Source organism: Eublepharis macularius, chromosome 7, assembly GCF_028583425.1.
Source record: "Eublepharis macularius isolate TG4126 chromosome 7, MPM_Emac_v1.0, whole genome shotgun sequence".
In the NCBI taxonomy this organism is placed as follows: domain Eukaryota; kingdom Metazoa; phylum Chordata; class Lepidosauria; order Squamata; family Eublepharidae; genus Eublepharis; species Eublepharis macularius.
The window spans coordinates 96,598,433-96,620,013 of NC_072796.1; the positions used below are offsets into that span (position 1 = coordinate 96,598,433).

The following is a 21,581-nucleotide window of genomic DNA, read 5'->3' on the forward strand; positions in this document are numbered from 1 at the left end:
GCGTTCCCCCTCAAAATGAGCCCTGCTCACAGTACAGCACAGTTGTAAAGATTTTGTCGACCACTTCCCCCATTTCATTCAACTAATGTGCCAAGAACTAGGAAGGTGAAACTCCTTTTAGAAGAGGCTTTGTCAGGGAGGCTTCAAAGGTGATGAAATTTGGCACATTAATTATGTTTGTTACCACTGAGCACCTTCTTTCTGGGCAGTAAGGAGATAATATTGATCTCTTTTATGTTTGTTTTCAGCTGGAGATAATAAATGTGTAAAGCACTTTGAACACTTGAGAGAACAGGGGAGGGCAGATTTTATATTTCAAGGGGGGAGGTGTTGTCAGAGTTATAGGAACCCAAGGGCCTTGGAACAATGGTATGTGCAGCAGACTTGGGGCTGGGTGTTGGGCCATCCCAGCTACAGTTGCCAACCTCCAGGTGTCACCTGGACTTCTAGAATTACCTGATTTCCAGACTACATAAAAGGTGGCAGTTCAGAGGGTGCACTTTATGACATGTTATTCCTTCCTGACCTCCCTCCCCTTCCCAAACTCTGATTTCCTCTGGTAATACCCCCAACTCTCCAGGAATTTCTTAAGCCACAGTTGGCAACCATAATCTCAGCCTAAACAAACTCTCCCAGACATGAGCTTTGTAGGCTTCAATCTTTATTCAGGTTGTCTGACTGGGGAGTTCCCCATTGTATCCCTGGCATGGAGTTTCATCACTCCCTATTTACCTGGCTCTCACTTGGTCTGCTGGTTACCTGCCTCACTTCATCTTCCCCAGGCTTCTGACTAGCTCTTTTAAGGACCTCCTCAATATCTGGGCCCACACCTTTGGGGGGCTTCTGCCTTGCTGTTGGGCCCATGTCTGGCATAGCTCCAAAGGAATGCTGTCTCTTTCAGTAATGGCCACAATGGCCAATCAACCCCTCCTAGAGATCCCAGGTGCCCACCACGGGTGGGCAACCTTCCAGCATTTTGCCTGCTTGCCTACTTCTGTCTGAAGAAGGAAAAGATGACTCTCAAAAGCTTGCACTCTGAAAATCTTGTGGGTTTCTAAGGTACCACTGTATTAAAATCCTGCAGTTCTACTGCAGACCAACATGGCTACCCACCTAAACTATTATTACAGCAATGCCAATTAAATAAATAATTTAGTGCAACATCATGCTAAAGGCCAATTTTTTTTTCAGCATTTCTTGTATGTATGTGTGATGCACGGCACTTTTAAAAAAATTAGAAATGCTAAACAGCTAAAGGACTGTGAAGGCTTATTTCTTCACAAGAACAGAGCGCCTTGAGTGACAGGTTGCTCCAAGGAGTCTGATTGGGTAGTATGAACTGAACAGGGAGAAACTTCTGAACTGGATGCTGGGGAGAGGAGAGTCTGATTTCAGCCCTAGCTGAGAGGAGTCAAGTACTGACAGTTCTGAGATTTAGCCCTGACTGAGAGCAGTTTAACACAGACAGGAGAACTGGGGGAAAGTTGGAAGGGAAATTTGAGAAGTAGATGAAGACTCCCATTCGGGCCAAAGAAAGGGAATAGATCTTTTAGTGAGTGGAGAATTTCCCTACTGGGTCAAAGAGGGAGATAGCTCTGGAGAGTGAAGAGGTCTCTGGTTTGGTGTGGTTAGGAATTGGGGTGTGTAAAAAAAAATTCAAGTTTCCTGCTTTGGGAAACCCGAAGCAGAAAAAAGAGTCAGAAATAAGGAATTCCTAAAGATTCATAAAGATTCGGAGCCCACCAACAAACTACCCCCCTGCTTATTTCACCCGATGGGAGGGGGAGGAGGAAACCCCCTCCTTTCCCCTCACATTGGGTGAAAAAAGCTGCGAGGGGGGAAAGTTCAAACCCACAGAGTAGATCAGCTGCTTGGCAGGGTTTGTGGCTGGCCCTTTAAACTCCATCTGGGTCACAGGGGAAACCTGGGAAACCCCTGCGACCCAGGTGAAGCATGGAAGGGCCCTTTCCAGCTGGCTGGAGGAAGGGGAGAGAGTTTGAAGGGAAGAAGGTTCCCCACGCTGCTTGCAAACGGTGCAGGGAACCTTCTTCCCTTCAAACTCTCTCCCCCTTTCCAGCTGGCAGGAGGAAAAGAGGAGAGTTTGACGGAAAGAATGCTCCCCAGCAGGCTGTACTCAGCCACTTGTCAAGGGAAACCCCTAACAAGCTGCTGAGTCGGGGGGAAAGGCCTCTCTCCTTGCCACTGCGCAGCAGCATGGAGAACGGCATTTCACCCTGGCAGGCTGCACTCAGCCGCTTGTCAAGACCAGCCTGACAAGTGGCTGAGTCGGGGATTTAAATGTCTGTCTTCATGCCACTGCACAGCAGCATGGAGAGGGAAATTTAAACCCCAGCAGGCTGCACTCAGTTGCTTGTCAGGAAACCCCTGACAAACAGCTGATTGGTGGTTTAAATGTCCCTCTCCCTCCTGCTGCACAGCAGCATGGAGAGGGAGGGACATTTCAGCCCCTTGACCCGAAGCTTCCCCGAAGCTGCACAAATAGCTTTAGAATATTTTATTTGGGGTTCCTGAAAAAGCTCCAGTATGCTCAGGCCGTTTAGGAAATCCTGAATCTTTGCGAATCCGGTCCGATTTGTGTATTTTTCCTGAATTGGAAACTCGAAGTGCACACCCCTAGTTAGAAACTGCCTTGGAGACCTTAATAGTCAGATAAAAACTAACAGAAAGGCCAGAAGGCGGGGGCCACTCTCCCTCTTAAGCCCACGCTGTGGACCTGGGAGGAAGCGCTGCCTCCCAGGTCTGCCGAGCTTTCCCCACCCCTGATAGCTCTCAGCCGGCAGGTGCTGATTGGCTGGCCGGCCGTGGCCACATGGGATCACCCACAATGGCTGCTGGGAGCCCAGAAGATGGTGGCCGCCATGAGTCTCACCCTTCGTCTCCCACCACAGCTCGCAACTGGCACCTCAAGGAAGTCTGGGTGTCAGTGTTTTCAAGAGAAGGGGGTTTGGGTACTGGAAAGAGGGTAGCAGCTTTCTGGAAACCAAAAAGAGTAAGAGAATACTTAAAGAAAGTATACTAGAGTGTTTGGGAAAACACTGGAACAAAAGCCTCTCCACAAAGAGATTTAAGCAGTTTAAGTCAAAAATGGGGTGTGTGTGTCATAGTATGTCATACCAGTCATACAACAGAATTGTCAGTTAGGTTGTTTTCACGAAATGAATGAACCGGTTCATGAACTGGGGCAAGTTCGTGAAAGTTTGTGGTTTGTAAAATGCGATGAACCTCAAACCATACGGTTTGGAATTTTCCCAGTTTGCGCCCATCTCTATGCTGTAATGTTAAAGATAGTGGAATTAAATGAAATCAAACATATTTTTTAAAAAGTTGGCAATATTTTTTAAAAGCTCAAGGAGAATGACATTTCATATGTGAGATGCCACCACTGAAAAAGCCCATCTCTAACTGGCACTGGCCTCACCTCTGAAGGCATGTGGATGGAGAACAAGGCTGGTGAAATAGATCTTAACTGGCGGGCTGGACAATATAATTTCACATCAATGGTTTTCCAAAAGAAGGCATGTTAATCAGGTGGCATTTTTAATAGAGACCTTCTTTTAACCAACAAAATGAAACCAAGGTTGCAATCAGAGGAGTTAGCCGTGTTAGTCTGTAGTAGCAAAATCAAAAAGAGTCCAGTAGCACCTTTAAGACTAACCAATTTAATGTAGCATAAGCTTTCGAGAATCAAGTTCTCTTCGTCAGATGCATGATCCGAACTGGTCAAATACAGAAGAGGAGGGATGAGAGGGGAGAAAGAAGGGGACATATATCACAAGGGGACAGAATGCAATTAGCGTGGAGGCAGTCAAAACATTCCTTTGCTTGGAAATGTAAACATCTCCTTTTGGTGTGCAGTCAGTTTGCCGTATTCATTTGTAGCAGTGAAAGTATCTAATTCCTATGTAGTATAAGCCTTCGATGACCACAGCTCTCCCTGCCAGCTGCATCTGACAAAGAGAACTGTGATCCCCGAAAGCCCACACCAGGCGTCACTGGGCTCCCCCAGACCACGCCTCTGTAAAGGGAATCTGTTACCTGTGATAATGTGATAACCATTCATAGTCTCTATTCAGTCCCAGCTTGACAGAGTCAAATTTGCATATGAATTCCAATTCAGCAGCCTCCCCTTGGATTTTGTTTTTGAAAGGTTTCTGTTGAACCACAGCGACCTTTAAGTCTTTGGTGGAATGTCCTGGTAGATTGAAGTGTTCTCCCACTGGTTTTTGGACGTTTCCATTTCTAATGTCAGATTTGTGTCCATTTATTCTTTTGCGTAGAGGTTGGCTGGTTTGTCCAATGTACAGAGCAGAAGGCCATTGTTGGCACATGAGGGCATATATCAGATTGGAGGATGAGCAGCTGTAAGAGCCAGAGACAGTGTAGTTGATGCCATTGGGTCCTGTAATTGTATTCCCTGGGTAGATATAGGGGCAGAGCTGGCATCTGGGTCTGTTGCAGGGCCTGGTACCTGTGCTGGTGACTCTGCTGGCCGATTCATGATTGTAAGTGAGAAGTCGTTTAAGATTGGGGGGCTGTCTGTAGGCAAGGAAAGGTCTTCCACCCAGGACTTCTGAGAGAGAGGTATCATTTTCCAGGATGGGTTGTAGCTCACTGATGATACGTTGGATGGGTTTGAGCTGGGAGCTATAGGTGACAACCAGTGGTGTTCTGTTGTTAGTTCCTTTAGTTCCTTTAGTTCCAAGGTTGCAATGTGTTGGTAACTTTGCATTGTTTTCCTGCATTAACATATCTTTGCCTTTGCTGCTGCTTTAGAAATATATAACTTTTGGGACTACTGCTATTTTGAATAGCAGATTAAAAGTATTTTTGGACCTTTTTTGTGAGGGGGTTAAAACTAAGACTATCATGTATGTAACAAAACTTTTCAAAAGCATGATAGGAGTTAAACATGGAAGGAATTTTGTTTCAGTCTCTATTTAAATCAATGATGTTTTCAGATGGGGTCCTGACGAATAATACAGACCTGGATAATCGTTCTAAACAGGTGATGCCCATAGCAATTATTCAAACAATGTCACTGAAATGATATTAAGTACATAAGAGCTTTCATTGAAGAAGGCAGATTTCAAAGTGAGAGGGGAGGAAGCGTTTCAGAATTACACCGGTTTGGCTCAAGCTTAACACAGAGACTTCACACCTTCAAACAGAGCCATAGAAATGCACCCCTGAAAGCACTTTTCAAGAGTAGATCTCCTTATTCCCATATTCTGTACATATTTAATAAGCAAGGTCCTTTAGAAGCTTTACTGTTTGCCTAACAAACAACTCCCAGAAGTAGATTGTCATTCCAGCTTTACAGATGGAGAATAGAAATTGACAAACGAACCCAACTTGCTCCACCCAGTTTGTTATCTTCTGAATGACTCTGACTTGAAAGGAGCTGTGTTGCTTTCTCTCTTTCTCTGTCTCTGCCTGTCTTGTATGGAAATGAGGATATGTATTTTAACTAAATGCATGTATGTAAATGACACTGTCAGACATACAGCCCGTGAAACTGAGAGCATGGGGTAAGGTGAAAGCAAAGGGTGAGAAAGGAGAAGGGGGATATTTCCAGTAAAGGAAGGTTTCTGGCAGTGCAAAACTGAAGAGACACCCTTCTCAGGCCCACTGATTTTGATGGACTTAGAAGAGTATACCTTTGCTTAGGATTGCACTGTATTATGCTCAGCCAAATGAACAAACCTGAACTGGTAGCTTTTAGCACAGTAGATCCATTAACCAGAGCTGCACAGTGAGTGGTACAGGACTGAAGCTCTGCCCAACATTCTTTAGGCAGTTAGTTCAAGGCCTATTGACTGATAGAGGCCATTCACACTTATTTATTGAAAAACAGGTAACAGACAGGGAATGTGTTTACTGCCTTCCATGGGTTTATTTAGCTGCATATTTCTACGCCACATATAGCAACACTAAAGAAAGTAGGATATGAAAGAAAAGTACTTTGATATCTGAAGAAGGGAGTTTTGACTTTTGAAAGCTTATACCTTGAAAATCTTGTTGGTCTCTAAGGTGCGATTAGTCAAACCCTGCTGTTCTGCTGCAGAACAACATTGCTGCCAACGTGAAATAGTGAATAAACAGGTTTCCCAAACTTTGAAACTTCTAATGAATAAAGCTGTGCTATTTCCTTGTCCTTCTCACCTTGCATCTTTGCTTTCTCTTGCTCGGCTTTGTGTCCTTTTTATTTCATTGCAGTATAACCTGTAATTTCTCTAGATATGCATAAGAAAGCCTAATTCACAAGGCTCAAGTCAATATCCTTGGGAAACTGGAAAATGATTCTGTTGTGTGCCCTCCTCCCCTATTCTTTTTATTTCTCCCCTTCATTTTCTGTCATTAAGTCAAAATTAATAGAACAGTCTTGCTTGTGTGTTGCATTGTTAGCTGGCTATTGCTAAAACACATCCACTGGCCATTTGAGCAGAATAATTTTTCGGATCTTTCTTTCCATGCTTCCTTTTAATTTCAAAGTGATTAACAGAGCTCTCTACTTTTGGAACATGACTTTCCAATTTCTCCCTACCTGATGAAGTCTCCTGTGGCCCCAAGAAACCTTTCCTGAGGTTCAGGGGAAATTCCTGAGAATGGAGTGGAATGTAGACTGGGGGTTGCAAGTGGAAGACAGAATCAGGAGAAATTAGAAAAGAGCAAGAGTCCAGTAGCACCTCTAAGACTAACAAAATTTGTGGTAGGGTATGAGCTTTCGTGAGTCACAGCTCTCAAAAGCTCATACTCTACCACAAATTTTGTCTTATAGGTGCTAATAGACTCTCGCTCTTTTATACTGCTACTGACTGATTAACATGGCCACTCATCTTGATCTGTCTCCTTAGGAGAAATTGTCAGGGTCCATCTGTTCATGCAAGGCCAGGTTTGGAGCCAGGCTGGTGTTTTTGTGCCTATGAGAATAGCACGAGTTATTCTTGCAGGCACTGAATTCCACTCTCACATATACAATTAAATAAATGGCAAAGCACACCTAGTACCTTAAAATATACTATATCAGATCCTGTATTGTCTCTGTTTCAACAGAGGGAATGTTAAGTGTTGATGGTTCCAGTAAAAAATGTGCACTTCACTTCCATCATTTCTCTTTGGCACATTTCCTGAACACAAAGAGAGATATCATATGGACAATAGGATGATTTCCGAGGCTCCCTGCTGCTGTGGAAGACACAAGACCATTAACCATATCCAGAAATATGAACCTGAGGTAGATTCAGTACAATGGGATTAGGGATATTTGTACTCATTACAGGATATAAAGATGCTATCTTTATCTGGAGTCTTGATGTTTTGCTGTATGTTTGGATCCACTATTTTATTAGATGCTACAAAATAATTAGACTAAATCTTTAAGCCATTGTTTCTTTATTAGATTTCAGTTGGCTCACAGGCTGTTTTACTATTTTACCAGAGAACAAGATTTCATGTTCTCCTTTCTCCTGTACAACTCAAGAACTTTTCTAAACAAAAGATAATTTACATTGTAAAAATTTCTTCTCTCATGTTATAACTTTACATAAGCGGAGTCCCATTTTAACCTCTTCAGTTTGACTTGCTAATCCAAACAGACAAACGTTCATTGGATTTGATTTTTTACCCTACCTTTTGTTCTAGAAAGGTCCCCAAAGTCGCTTACACAACACAACAAAATGCAATTAAATTGTGGGTGCTGCCATTCCATCCTCTCTGACACACAGCATTGCTCCAGAAAACCACACCACAGGTCTTGTCTAGTTGCTGTGGTTCTCTCTATCCCCTTTCTGCTAGCAAATAGATGGTCAGTTGACAAGCTTTGCTCCCTCGGTTGTGCGGTTTTCTCACTGTCTAGGAACAGAGGGAGAGAAGGGGCCAGGAGCCCCAGCTGATATATTGTTGCTCATATTAGATACAATAGCAATTCAATACTTCTATCACTTTAAAATACAGATGACATTTTCCTGTTTGAGGATGCCGATAAATAAAACATATGAAATGTAAAAGAAGACCATGAATTCTAGATGTTTTCTGAAGCAGCTTAATCCCTCTTTTGTCTGTCTCAGCATGGAATGTGAACTTTAAACCTTGTGTTGAATATCTGGCATCATTTTAATCTCTAAAATGGTCTCTGGTCAGTTACATTTTTTATACTGTAGTAGTAATGCTCAAAACATGCTGATAAAAAGGACCATTCAACATACACACAGCCAGTGGCTTTCCACTGCATGTTTGTGGTATTCTCTCTAAAGAGTACAAGGACGTGGAATTCGCAAGCCATCAGCTTCTTGGTGGTAGTCCTCCTGAGTATATGGTTTTGAAAATCCAGATGACAAACTGGTTAATGATAAATAGTTTGAAATGATGCCTTAATGTCAAGTTAACAATATATTCTTTAAAATTCATTTTGAAAGTTTCGTTTGGCTGCATTAATTCACTTAGAGGCTAACAACTATAGATGCTTGTAAATAAGGAAATAAAAAGGGTCTTAACTTTTACTGTCCCAATGTAGTTTTCAACTTATTGCACCATGTACTAATAAACATCTCTTATGTATTCCCATGATGCCCTCTTCCTGTGTTTCTGTTCCACTTTTTTTACTAAGGAGATTATGGGTCACTCTTGCGTGCTAGTCTGCCATGAAGCTTGCTGGGACAGTTACTCATTCTCAGCTTTACCCATCTTACAGGATTGTTGTAAGAACAATGTGTGCTGCTTTGAGCTTCTCAGAAGAAAGGACAACAAACAAACAAACAAACAAATAAAATGCAACATCATCAGCAGGGCTTTTTTTCTGGGAAAAGAGGTGGTGGAACTCAGTGGGTTGCCCTCGGAGAAAATGGTCACGTGGCTGGTGGCCCTGCCCCGATCTCCAGACAGAGGGGAGTTTAGATTACCCTCCGCGCCGCTCGGCGGCGTGTAGGGCAATCTAAGCTCCCCTCTGTCTGGAGAACAGGGGGCGGGGCCACCAGCCATGTGACCATTTTCAAGAGGTTCCAGAACTCCATTCCCCCGCGTTCCTGCTGGAAAAAAGCCCTGATCATCAGTATGCTCCTTCCAGCATAGCTGCATGTTGATAAAGGCCTTCCACAGACTATTGTAAGGTTGTCATCTTGGTGGTGCAGCTAGGAATGCTGTTTGAGCAGCAACAGTAGTTATGTCTTTTCTATGCTTTTATAATACATTTGACATTTTTTCTGGGAATGTATAGGCTAGTTAAACAGGTGTAATCTCAGGTGTAGTGATGGCCATCTAATATGGACTACAGGACTGCCCTACCAAGATCAAAGACAGGTTATGAAAAAATTTAAACGATAAATTCCTTGGTGGTTTAACCCACAAACACACAGTACCTTTTGCTTCCTTTCTAGAAAATGCCATGGCTTGAGTTCCATAATGGTGAGCTTCACAGAAGCAATATAAAATTTTGTTGTTACATTTCTATCTTGCCATTTCTTTAATAATGAGGTCAAAGCTGCCTAACAATAACCCTGTTACATTAGATGTCTCTAGAGTGAGTGATTTGTCCAAAGTCACTCCATGAACCTTCTGAGCATTCTGGGTTTCTTTCAAACATCCAAGTTCAACCTTCTGGATGTTACATGACTCCAATACGAACACTGAAATAAAACAAATATGCACTTGAGGGGTAGGTGTGGTGGTTGGATGAAGAAAATCAAATCCATCTAGGAGATATGTCACAAATCAATTTTATTAATTTAAACACAAAATGAATGGAGGAAAATTTCTGTACAGAACTGTGGACACAACACACTTTTTGTACAATAAGGCCCAGACAAACTTTTTTAGTCACATGATGACTACAAAAATGAAAGAAAAAATAATTGTCCATCATTGTTTTGCTTGAAGCAAAAAAAAAAAAATCTAATTACAGCCCCTGTCCTTAAAAGACTTGAGGATATGTTTAACTTCATAGACTGTGAATAGTCCCTGAATTGGACTGCTTTTGGTGCATAAAGCTGATGAAAGACAAGGGGCCACATTTAATAGTCAATCTGAAAAAAAAATCACAATAATTATAAACTGTAGCAGCAATATACGTCCTCAAAAAAGAGAGGATGTTGCCTCATAGCTACTGTTGTTGCTTTGCTAGTAGCTGGCTTAAAAGCTGGTGTATTTTGCAAAAAACAAAAATCAAGAAATTGGAGAAAGAACTAGAAGAACTGAGGTTTATTTATTATGAAGACATTGGTGAAAAGAAGAAACCAAGGTTCAGATCAATCATTTGGATGCACAAATTCAGTGTAAGCATAACAATGGGACATTCTTATCTGTGGTTTTAAGACTGGAAGAAGGTTGTGAGATTGTGTAGTCACCTCCCTCCCCCGCAGACCTCCCACTTTGCAAATTTCTACTTCTCATGCACATGTAGAAGAATCTTGATTAAAGTGGGTGCTAGTTAACTGTAACTGTGTTAATATAAATGTCAATATATGACATAAATGTCAATAAAACTACAGTTTAATTTTACTTCATTTATACTCCATCTTTATCTCCAATGGGGACACAAAATGATTTATATCACTCCCACCTCCTCTGTTTTATCCTCACAACAACTCTGTGAAGGGAGTTAAGCTGAGAGTGTGTGACTTGCCCAGTGAGTGTCCATGGCAGAGTGGGGATTAAACCTGGGTTTCCCAAATCCTAGTCCAATACTCTAACCACTACACCACACTAGCTCTTTCAGAGGAGAAGCTTGCTCTGGAGGCAGACTGAGAAGATGGTGTATATATCACCCACAGTTAAACAGTCCCCCTTGGTTAAGTCTACACTGGCTTGAAGTAAAATGGACTGGATTTTTCATGGTCTTCATATTTTACAGAAGACAGATGTAGTTTAAATGAAGTATAAGCTAGTTATAAAAAAATAATTCAGTTTAACACAATTGGCAGTAACTGTTTTATTGTGTCCATTGCCAGCAATGGACCAACAGAAAAATCTGGTTACTGTGATGAGAAGTTTAAAATTGGGGGCGTACCATACCATACTATACTGTAGATTTAAAAAGAAATTCCAATTAAAAATGCTCACATGCTTTTCCAAAGGTTGAAAATCCGAAGAAGCAGGTGTGTCACCAGTTTCTTCAATTTGGGGGTGTATTGTGGTTTCAGACTCACCAAAACCACAATTTTCATTGTGAACTTCAGCAGTAAAAACTCAAAATCATTATCCTCTACCCTCCATCAAAATATTTCTCTCTGTTAAGCCAGGGCCATATTTGGTAAGTTTGGTACTCATCACAAAACATATAACTATATCCTTACATTTTTTTTTACAAAGTTCAGTGTGATATTTCAACAGTTTTAAGATTTTAGCAAGGAAACACTGTTTTTTAAAAAAATTCTCATTGGGAGAGCAGGAATAAAAATTAGCCAAAAAACAATTATTTCTTTTTTTAAAGAGATGGGACCAAACTGAACTGTTTCAGCTATGCCCTAGTTTGTTGTGTTCTTACAAGATCTCCTTTCTATTTTAAAATACATTATTTTCTAACATTTTTATTTTTTCTAGTCCATGAACATTTTTATTACTTTAAAATGCAAGCAATATTGCATAAAGTATTTTTCCAATTCTTTTTCCATTGGGGGGAAAATGAATACATTTAATGATTCACTTCTACCTTGTTCAGTATCTGTCAGTAAAGAAAATGAAATGAAACAGGTGTAGATGTGCACTTACTTTGCAGATATTCATATTCTAAAGACCAGGTCACTTCTCACCACACAGATTGCGTACTCAGTTACAGATATTTGCCTGAGCACAAAATACATGTGCTTCAAATCGGTTGAAGATTCATATGTATCCCTAATTTCCTGCTTTTCTTGGCAAAGTACGGTGAAGCAGTGGAATATTAAACTTGCATATATTTCACCAAGAAAAGTGACAAATTAAACATGTATTCCATTTTCAGCTGATGTGAAGTGTATATATTTTGTACTTGGATGCACAAAACATAGATGGGCAGCCACTCCATGAAAGATAGGGTGTTAGGAGAGAAAGGAGTAACCAGTATTTTGATATATCAGTGTTGCCAAGGAGGAAAAATATAGAGAAGAAAAGAGAGCGTAAAAGCAATTCCGTATTGACACTTGACATCCATGCTTTTGGTCTTGACAAATTGATCTAAAAAATCCATTATCTACATATTTATACACAATACTTTCAATAAGGCACAGCACAACAATTTGTGCGCACACTGCCTCATACTTCACCAAAAAGTCATTACTACCTTTCAATAGCATTTCCCTAAACAATATGTAAAACATTATCCATTCATTACAAATTTACACAAAAACATTCTTCCTGTACATGATTGTCTCAGTGATGTACCTATTGACTTAAATTAGACATACTTTAAACTACTTTGCAATGTGCTAAAATCAAAATATTTTTTACTATCAGAAGGCAAGGACTCAGTATAGCCTTTCATCTATCATACATATCCACATTTAGGTGATGATGTCAAAACAGAGTCTGTTCATAAATAAGTAATAAGATTTACAGAATACCCTGGGTCTGAGAAACTAAAAAAAAAAAAAGAGTAAACCTTTTCTTTTTCAAGAAATGTATCCATGGGATTTTGTTTTTAAAAAGCGCAGTCTTTGATGTGCAATCAAGTTTACTGAAGTTAAGAAGGTGTGTGTGACACACCGAGAATTCTAGAAACCACAAAGAACCCCCTCCCCCAGTCTCTTCACAGGTACGAACCTTTCAATGTAGCAAACGTGGTAAGAGCACATTGTTAAAACATTCTCATCATAGCTTGTTTTCATTGGATTCACAGCACTAGAATCAACAGCTGTTACCGAAGAAGAAACATGCTCCTTCGCTTACTGAAAGGGCAAAGGTTAAGACCAGTTGCAGCTGTACGTCAACATGATGAAATCACAAAGTCCTCCTGTAGGCCAACGCTGATACAAGGCATAGGCACGCTGTCCATAGGCATGAGGGAAGTTCTGGGGTTACAAAGTGCTACTATAAGTACTCCAGTTCCAAAGCATGATGAAGGGCCATAAGGTCAGAGTGGCTTGTGATCCTCCAGAATGGCATGGCATGCTATGAAAATACAAAAGCAAAGTACAGGGAAAAGGCTACGTTATTTCATGAGCACAGTTGTATAAAGTCATTTAAAATGGGTGAGGCAATCAAATTAATGCAAGAGAAGAGCAGAAAAATTGATCAATTCAAGGTTTGAAAAGTTTGCATTATGTGTAAGAGGCAAAGTAAAACATTAAAATGTTTAGGGAGATAAAAACGTACTAAAACTTGAATAGATAAAAATGAATGCAAAATCATAGTGCTTACTGCTATTTTTTTCATCATAACAAAGACAGGCTCAAATAGAAGCTATTTGGATAGTACTCTTTATTAAGACTTCTAGCTTCTGTGAGAGACCAGGGTTATGTAGTGGACAGATGTAGTGGACAGAGTGTCGGATTAGGATCTGGGTGACACAGGTCCGAATCCTCACTTTGCCATGGATGCTCACTGGGTGACCTTGGGCCCGGCCGTAACACACTCTCAGCGTAACCTACCTCACAGAGCTGTTGCGAGGATAAAATGGAGAAGATAATTATGTAAGCTCCCTTGGGTCCCCACTGAGTGAAAGATGTGGTATAAATAAGTAAGTAAATAATAAATGCACATATATTTTGAGTCTAAAATTGGAATAATGTTATACCTGGAACCTAACATCAAGCAGGTTCCTGACCATTAAACAGATTCTCCCCAAATCGAATTCTGCCTTCTTATTAATGGTTTAATAATCTGAATTTTCAAAAATAGGTGAGGTAATCACCATTTTCTCTTCTCAGTAACACATCTTTCTCGCTATTCACTATCATAATCTTAAAATCCAAACAAAATTGCCTTTATTCATTATTTTGAAAGAAGCATACATAAATATACAAGATGATATATTTCTACATGGCATGTACAGAGATGTGTTCCTAAATGATATAACTTCTGGTGACAATAAAATGAATCAGGTATTGTTCACTATCAAAACATATTCTTTAAAAACTCTTTCTGGCAGGTGGAAAAAACAGCATTTAAAAGCAAAATACTGTGATGGCCAAATCACATACAAGATAATTGTCTTCTAGTGATTCATATTATACCAGCCATTGTTCGCACTGACCTTATAAAAACTTTCCCATATGGAATATTTTATATGAATGTTTATGTTTAATTTCACTACCTAAATAGAGGATCTGAACCTCAGACCATAAGTATGTTTGCAAGACACCTGAATAAACCAGAGACACAAATAACAAGAAAAAACATATATTACATCATCTCTATGGATGATTGTGAAAACTTGTTCTCCTTAAACTGGCCTTTTATATCAGCAAACTATCTTTTACATAAATGTAAAAAAGATAGTCCCCTTTCATGCAGAAAATGTTTAAGTCACTGGGGGAAAAAACCTTGACAATTAAAATGTACACATAATGCACAATTCTCACTGTGCGTGTGTAAGGGGCTTTTCTTTTCTTTAGCTGAGTCCATCATGCTAATGGCTCAGGATTGGCTAGTTCCCAGTCTCATGCTATGGCATGGTTATGTGGCAAAATAGCAAAAGACTGGAACCAAAGGGAAAAAGCAATCGCTTCCTGAGGGCCAAACCCAACAAATAATATATTCCCTGTGGCTTTTGGATCATAAAAATGGTGTAGCCCCTGAGATAAAAGGTGCTCTAGGATTGTACAAAATAGAGGCACATCCCTGAGAACAGTGCTGGGGACTGTCTCTCATTGGCTTTGGCCCTTAATTCTTTAACAATGTGGGTTTGACTCTGTCTAGGCTCTGACTTCATTTTTAGCATCATTCTCAAATATAAGAAACAACACATAACTGTATTGAGCTGTGCTGTAGTATAGTGGCTAAACTTGTGAATCAGCACTCTAATGGTTTAAATTCCACTATTGCCATGGGCTCAGTATGTTGTCTTTGGTAAACTACTTCTTTCAGCCCCAGTTCCTCAGCTGTATTGTGGGGATAATAATAACACTGACTTTGTTCACTGCTCTGAGTGAAGAACTTATCTGTATAGAAGAGCGATATATTAGCATAGTTATTATTATTTATATTCTATATTTAAGCCTCTTTAGATAATGTAAATATTGACTCATAAAGCATATGCAAACAAGGAAGAATGTGCAAAGACTATTCCTGTAGCCAAAAGAAAGGAGAAGCCTAAATGGATGACTGAGGAAATTTTTAAAATTGCTAAAGATAGATGAGAAGCAAAAGCAAAAGGTGACAGAAATAGGGTAAAAATACTTAATGCAGCTTTACAGCGACTTGCAGGCAGAGGCAAAGAAATCTTTTATAATAACCAGTGCAAAGAAATAGAACAACAAAAGAGGAAGAACAAGCGATCTGTTCCAAAAGATCTGAGAAATCAAAGGGAAATTGAAGTAATAGCTTGGGATGCTGAAAGATCAACACGGAAATACAGTGTCTGATCAGGACAAAATTTTAAAAAGATGGAAATAATACACGGAAGAACTACAAAAAAGAAATGGAAGGATGACGTACTTTTGACGAAGAATCTTTTGATGAAGTAAAAGCTGCACTCACCGCAATTGGGAGAAACAAAGCACCTGGAGTAGATGGAATACCAATAGAGCTATTTCAAGCTACAGAAATGAAGTCCATCAGAATCTTAACAAGAATCTGTCAACAAATATGGAAAACAAAACAATGGCCCACAGACTGAAAACGCTCAGTCTACATTCCAATTCCAAAAAAAGGGGATGTCAAAGACTGCAGCAACTATTGGACTATTGTGTTAATTCCCCATGCAAGCAAAGTGATGCTCAAAATTCTACAGCAAAGACTCTTACCATATATGGAATGAGAAATGCCAGATGTTCAAGCTGGATTCAGAAAAGGAAGAGGCACCAGAGATCACATTGCAAATTTACAATGGCTAATGGAACATACCAGGGAATTTCAAAAGAAAATCACCCTGTGTTTTATAAATTACAGCAAAGCTTTTGACTGTATGGATCATGAAAAGCTATGGAGAGTCTTAAAAGAAATGGGGGTGCCACAACATCTGATTGTTTTGATGTGCAACCTGTACTCTGGACAAGAGACTACTGTCAGGACAGAATATGGGGAAACAGAATGGTTTCCAATTGGCAAGGATGTCAGACAAGGATGCATATTATCTCCCTACCTGTTCAACCTCTATGCAGAGTATATCATAAGGAAAGCTGGATTATATCTAGAATAAGGTGGCATGAAAACTGGTGGAAGGAACATTAACAATTTGAGATATGCAGATGACACCACACTACTAGCAGAAAATAGTGAAGACTTGAAATGACTACTGATGAAGGTCAAAAGAGAAAGCGCCAACGCAGGATTACAGCTGAACACCAAGAAGACAAAAGTAATAACTACTGAGGAATTACACAATTTTAAAGTTGACAATGAGGAAATTTAATTTGTTTAAGGTTTTCTATTCCTTGGTTCAGTCATCAACCGAAAGGGAGACTGCATTGAAGAAATCAGAAAAATGTATTGTCAAAGGCTTTCACGGCTGGAGAACGATGGTTGTTGTGGGTTTTCCAGGCTGTATTGCCGTGGTCTTGGCATTGTAGTTCCTGACGTTTCGCCAGCAGCTGTGGCTGGCATCTTCAGAGGTGTAGCACCAAAAGACAGAGATCTCTCAGTGTCACAGTGTGGAAAAGATGTTGGCAGGTCATTTATATCTACTCAGGAGGGGTGGGGTTGAGCTGAGTCATCCTGTAAGAGTTTCCCAGGGTGTGGAATGCTAATGGCGGGAGGCTTCACTGTATCCTGAGGAGGTTCTTTTGCATATGGATTGGTGCTTGATGTGCTAATCTTCCCTGCAGGGCTATTGTCGGGTGTAGAGTGTTTTGTTAGCCTGGTGTTTTTCAGAACTGGAAACCATGCTCTGTTCATTCTTAAGGTTTCTTCTTTCCTGTTGAAGTTTTGCTTATGCTTGTGAATTTCAATGGCTTCCCTGTGCAGTCTGACAAAGTAGTTGGAAGTGATTGTGTTGTGTTTGTCAGACTGCACAGGGAAGCCATTGAAATTCACAAGCATAAGCAAAACTTCAACAGGAAAGAAGAAACCTTAAGAATGAACAAAGCATGGTTTCCAGTTCTGAAAAACACCAGGCTAACAAAACACTCTACACCCGACAATAGCCCTGCAGGGAAGATTAGCACATCAAGCACCAATCCATATGCAAAAGAACCTCCTCAGGATACAGTGAAGCCTCCCGCCATTAGCATTCCACACCCTGGGAAACTCTTACAGGATGACTCAGCTCAACCCCACCCCTCCTGAGTAGATATAAATGACCTGCCAACATCTTTTCCACACTGTGACACTGAGAGATCTCTGTCTTTTGGTGCTACACCTCTGAAGATGCCAGCCACAGATGCTGGCGAAACGTCAGGAACTACAATGCCAAGACCACGGCAATACAGCCCGGAAAACCCACAACAACCAAATCAGAAGTAGATTGAGACTTGGAAGACCATCTGTGAGGGAGCTAGAGAAGATCCTTAAAGATAAAGATGTCTTAATGGGAGCCAAGATCAAGATAATCCAAACTATGGTATTCCCCCATTGCCATGTATGGATGTGAAAGTTGGACAGTGAAGAAAGCTGACAGGAAGAAATGTATTCATTTGAAATGTGGTGCTGGAGGAGAATTTTGTGGATACCATGGACAGCCAAAAAGACAAATAGGTGGGTACTAGATCAAATCAAGCCTGAATTCTCCCTAGGAGCTAAAATGACAAGACTAAGGCTATTGTACTTTAGTCACATCGTGAGAAGACAAGATTCTCTGGAAAAGTCAATAATGCTAGGAAAAGTGGAAGGCAGTAGGAAAAGAGGAAGATCTAAAATGAGATGGCTTGACTCCATAAAGGAAGCCATGTCCTCCAGTTTGCAGGATCTGAGCAAGTCTGTTAATGATAGGATGTTTTGGAGGTCTTTCATTCATAGGGTCACCATAGGTTGGAGGCGACTTGATGGCACGTACACACATAACACAAGCATCTGCAAAACTTTATCATGCCTGTGTTATGAAATGAAGACAGACAGGTCAGAAAGGTTCAATGCCTACTTTGCCTCAGTTTTCTCCTTGAAGGAGGGAACAGGCCCACCCAGATATGGTAGTGGGCAAAGCATAGCTTCAGGGATACTGGTTGACATGGTCAGAGAAGTTATGGAGAAGCACCTTGCTGCACTGGATGTGTACAAATCTCCTGGGCCAGATGAGGTACACCTCAGAGTGTTTAAAGAATTTTCAAAAGAGCTTGCCCACCCTTTGTTGATCATCTTCTAGGCCTCTTGGAGAACAGATAATGTGCCAGAAGACTGGAGGAGGGCAAATGTTATCCCAATCTTCAAGAGAGGGAATAAGGACATTCCTGGGAACTACAGTCCAGTTGGCCTGGTATCTGTCCCAGAGAACATACTGGAACAGATATTAAAGGCATCAATCTGCAAGCATCTGACATATAACATAGTGATACAAGGCAGTCAGCTTGCATTTGTCCCCAACAGGTCCTGACAGACCAACCTTCTATGACTGAGTGACAGGCTTACTGGATTGCGGGTTCCCCCTCATTGTCAGTCTTTAAGGAGCCGGTGGACAAATACTTGTTGGGGATGCTTTAGGCTGTTCCTGAATTGGGCAAGGGGTTGAATTAGATGGCCTAGAGTCTTCCAGATTCAGATTCTATGATTTTTATATTATGGTTTTGGATCAAGGGAAACTGATTTCATTTTCTTAGGTAGTGGGAAGGGCAGCGAGAAGTAATAGTGACACTGCTTAACAGTGATGTTGTCTCACCTCCAGAATAGGTTACTTAATAAAATAACTTAAACATTAGAGAAGCCCTGCTGAGTATATCTGCTCTAGCATTCTGTTTGCAGCAGTAATCAGCCAAATACCTGGGGGAAGCATACAAGTGGGCATGAATGCAACTGCTCTCCCGATTATCTCTACCACTTGGTCTTCAGTGACATATATCCTTTGTATTTGGAGGCTGCATTTAGCTGATTCACAGATGTTGATAGACATATCCTGTATGAATTCACTGAATTCTTTAAAAAAGCCATTCCAGGGTCTATAACTGCATGTCATGGAAGCTTGCTGAATGATCTTGGGCCAGCCACACAGGCTTAGCTTAACCTCCTTCACTGGGTTGTTGTGAGGACAAAATAGAGAACTTCCCTCAATGGGAAGAATGGTGGGGTATAAAGTCAGTGCGTAAATAAATAAATGTGAGACACTAAAATTTCTAACAGTCTTTTCTGTCTGGGAACAGCAGTTTGATGCAGCCTCTTTCCCCTTTTGCTCCATGGAGTTTTTAAAAAGACTTATATATGGGAAAACCTAGTGGCAATCCTAAATTTTTAACAAGTCAGCAGAGCTCAGGTAGACTGCCGCCTGAGACCTTGAAGAGCTGCTTCCTGCTTATCAGTTCTGGATTAGATGGACAATGGTCTGCTTCCATATAAAGCATCCTCATATGCTTATATGTACTGGCTATATATATGTCTCTGCTATTAGTTTTAATGTGGTAGACAGCAGTAACTGGGATCCAGTAGCACCGATGCCTACTGCTCCAAGGTGATCCCCTCAGACCTTGGGACCTTCTTGACTTTTCAAGTCAGTTAGGCAGGAAGTGGAACTGAAGTACTAACAGTGTTGATTCATGTATCAGAACAGAACAACAGTAAAATGCCTTTTGCACATTATATTTAGTAAATACCTTTTAGCCAGTATTCTATTTAATAACTATAAGCACTTGGCCAAGCCTCAGGATAAAAGCTGGTTACAAGTATTTTAAATAAATAAATTATTTAGGTAGTCTATGTTTTAAGCAGTCCACTTAAGTTTAAAAGATCCTGATCAGCACATACAGAGATAATTAAAGATTTTCAAGAGGCAATTTGAGTTAAATCATGGAAAAGGCATGGGAACGAAGATTTAAGCACTCTATCTCTGAATGGCCCTTCTCTGATCAAGTCTAAGTAATGTCTTCTGTTCTTATATGGCAATGTGGCAACCAAACGTTTTGCATACTAACAAATTATTCCCGTTGTCTTTTAGCCTGTTCATAAATCAGGAATTGCAAAAATTGTAATTTGGGACTGGTCAATAACCAAGCAGTCTGTTAAACATTTATTGTTACATTCTATATGCAATTTTTATAGCACGTGGGGCTGGAATTTCCCTAAACATATGAAGACATAGAATCATGATTCTGACTCCTTACAATCTCAGCTGCATAAATGGTTCTTGTTTGCATAGGTTTCTCCCATTTACTATTAATGCTTGGTCTGAATATTTTAACTGTGTTATAAAATGAGAGTGTAGGAAATGACAGCTCATGGAAAGGTGACAATGCCATGATTTATCCAATCTGAGTGAAATGTAAGAAGGTGTTGCATCCTGTATGAATCGTATTTATTTTAATCAATCAAAAGGGATACCTTAAAAGAATGCATTGTGAAATTGGTTCTTTAAAGAATATAAACTCTACTGACAAGTTCATTTACAAGTAAACTGCCTGATAGTCAGCCTTCTGTTATGCAGATTCAGCTTCTTCTGTTTTTAGCAGATATGCTGTTATCTGATAAAGTTTAAAATACAAATCTTAATTTTGGCCTAAACAAAAGTTCATTACTGTTTTTAACAGGTCTGAACACTCAGAAATCGTACATTTTAGAAGAATAAAGGGAAACTGCATGGCAGTGATTATTAGGAACGACATTGAAAATAAATTAGCAAATATCATAGTGACATTGTGTAGATCTATTCTGTGGCTGCATTTGGAATATTATGTATAGTTCTGGTTACCCCATGTCAAAAAAGATACAGTAGAATTGAAAAGTTGCAGGAAAAGCTGCAGAAAAAGCTACCCAAATGATCAAGTAGTTGGAATTAGAGATGGGCGTGAATCCAATTACGACCCCCCAAAAATGCATGAACCAGGCCGGTTCAGGGTTCGCGAACCATGGCTCGTGGAACCTCTTTTCTATGAACTTCCATGGACTGGTTACTGATTTGGGTCATATTGGGAAAGGGACAGTTTAAATGGCCATTTCCCCAAGGAAATGGCCATTTAAACTTTTCCTGCAGCTTGCAAGTGGCAGGTCCCTTTAAACTATCATCTGGCAGGCGGCAGGGGGGATCCCCTTGTTTGTGAATAACTGGATATTATCTCCATATTCCTTTACATTCAATTTCCACAAATCTCCAAGACCCCACTGAATATTTGTACTATCGTCTTTGTGCCGTATCAAGCAATGGATGGGATGAGGGATGAAATATAAAATTTGACAGGTTGACTTGAAGAGAAGATGGCTTGGATGCTTGAGTGGCAGTTGGGAAGAGATGGAAAGCTGACTTGACCACCAGAGTCAAGGAACAACTAGGATTAGGTAAAATTAGTATGTATATTACGCAAATGTAGCTCACACTAGAAGTCTATTTCTTTCCATTTTAGTTTGGGCTCTGACTATTACTG

The 21,581-nt window shown here is 40.4% G+C and overlaps 1 protein-coding gene across 4 annotated transcripts in view; it reads right to left on the reverse strand.

Annotated features, from left to right (window-relative positions):
- Window positions 1-9,766: 9,766 nt before the first annotated feature.
- The window catches only part of EYA1 (EYA transcriptional coactivator and phosphatase 1), a 154,113-nt gene continuing 142,298 nt past the window's right edge, over window positions 9,767-21,581 (reverse strand). For all 4 annotated transcript variants that reach the window (XM_054985002.1, XM_054985001.1, XM_054985000.1 and 1 more), the window contains one exon: window positions 9,767-13,098. In XM_054985002.1, coding sequence (XP_054840977.1) covers window positions 13,018-13,098 — 81 coding nt within the window. In that variant the 3' untranslated portion in view covers window positions 9,767-13,017. The remainder of the gene's footprint in view (window positions 13,099-21,581) is intronic.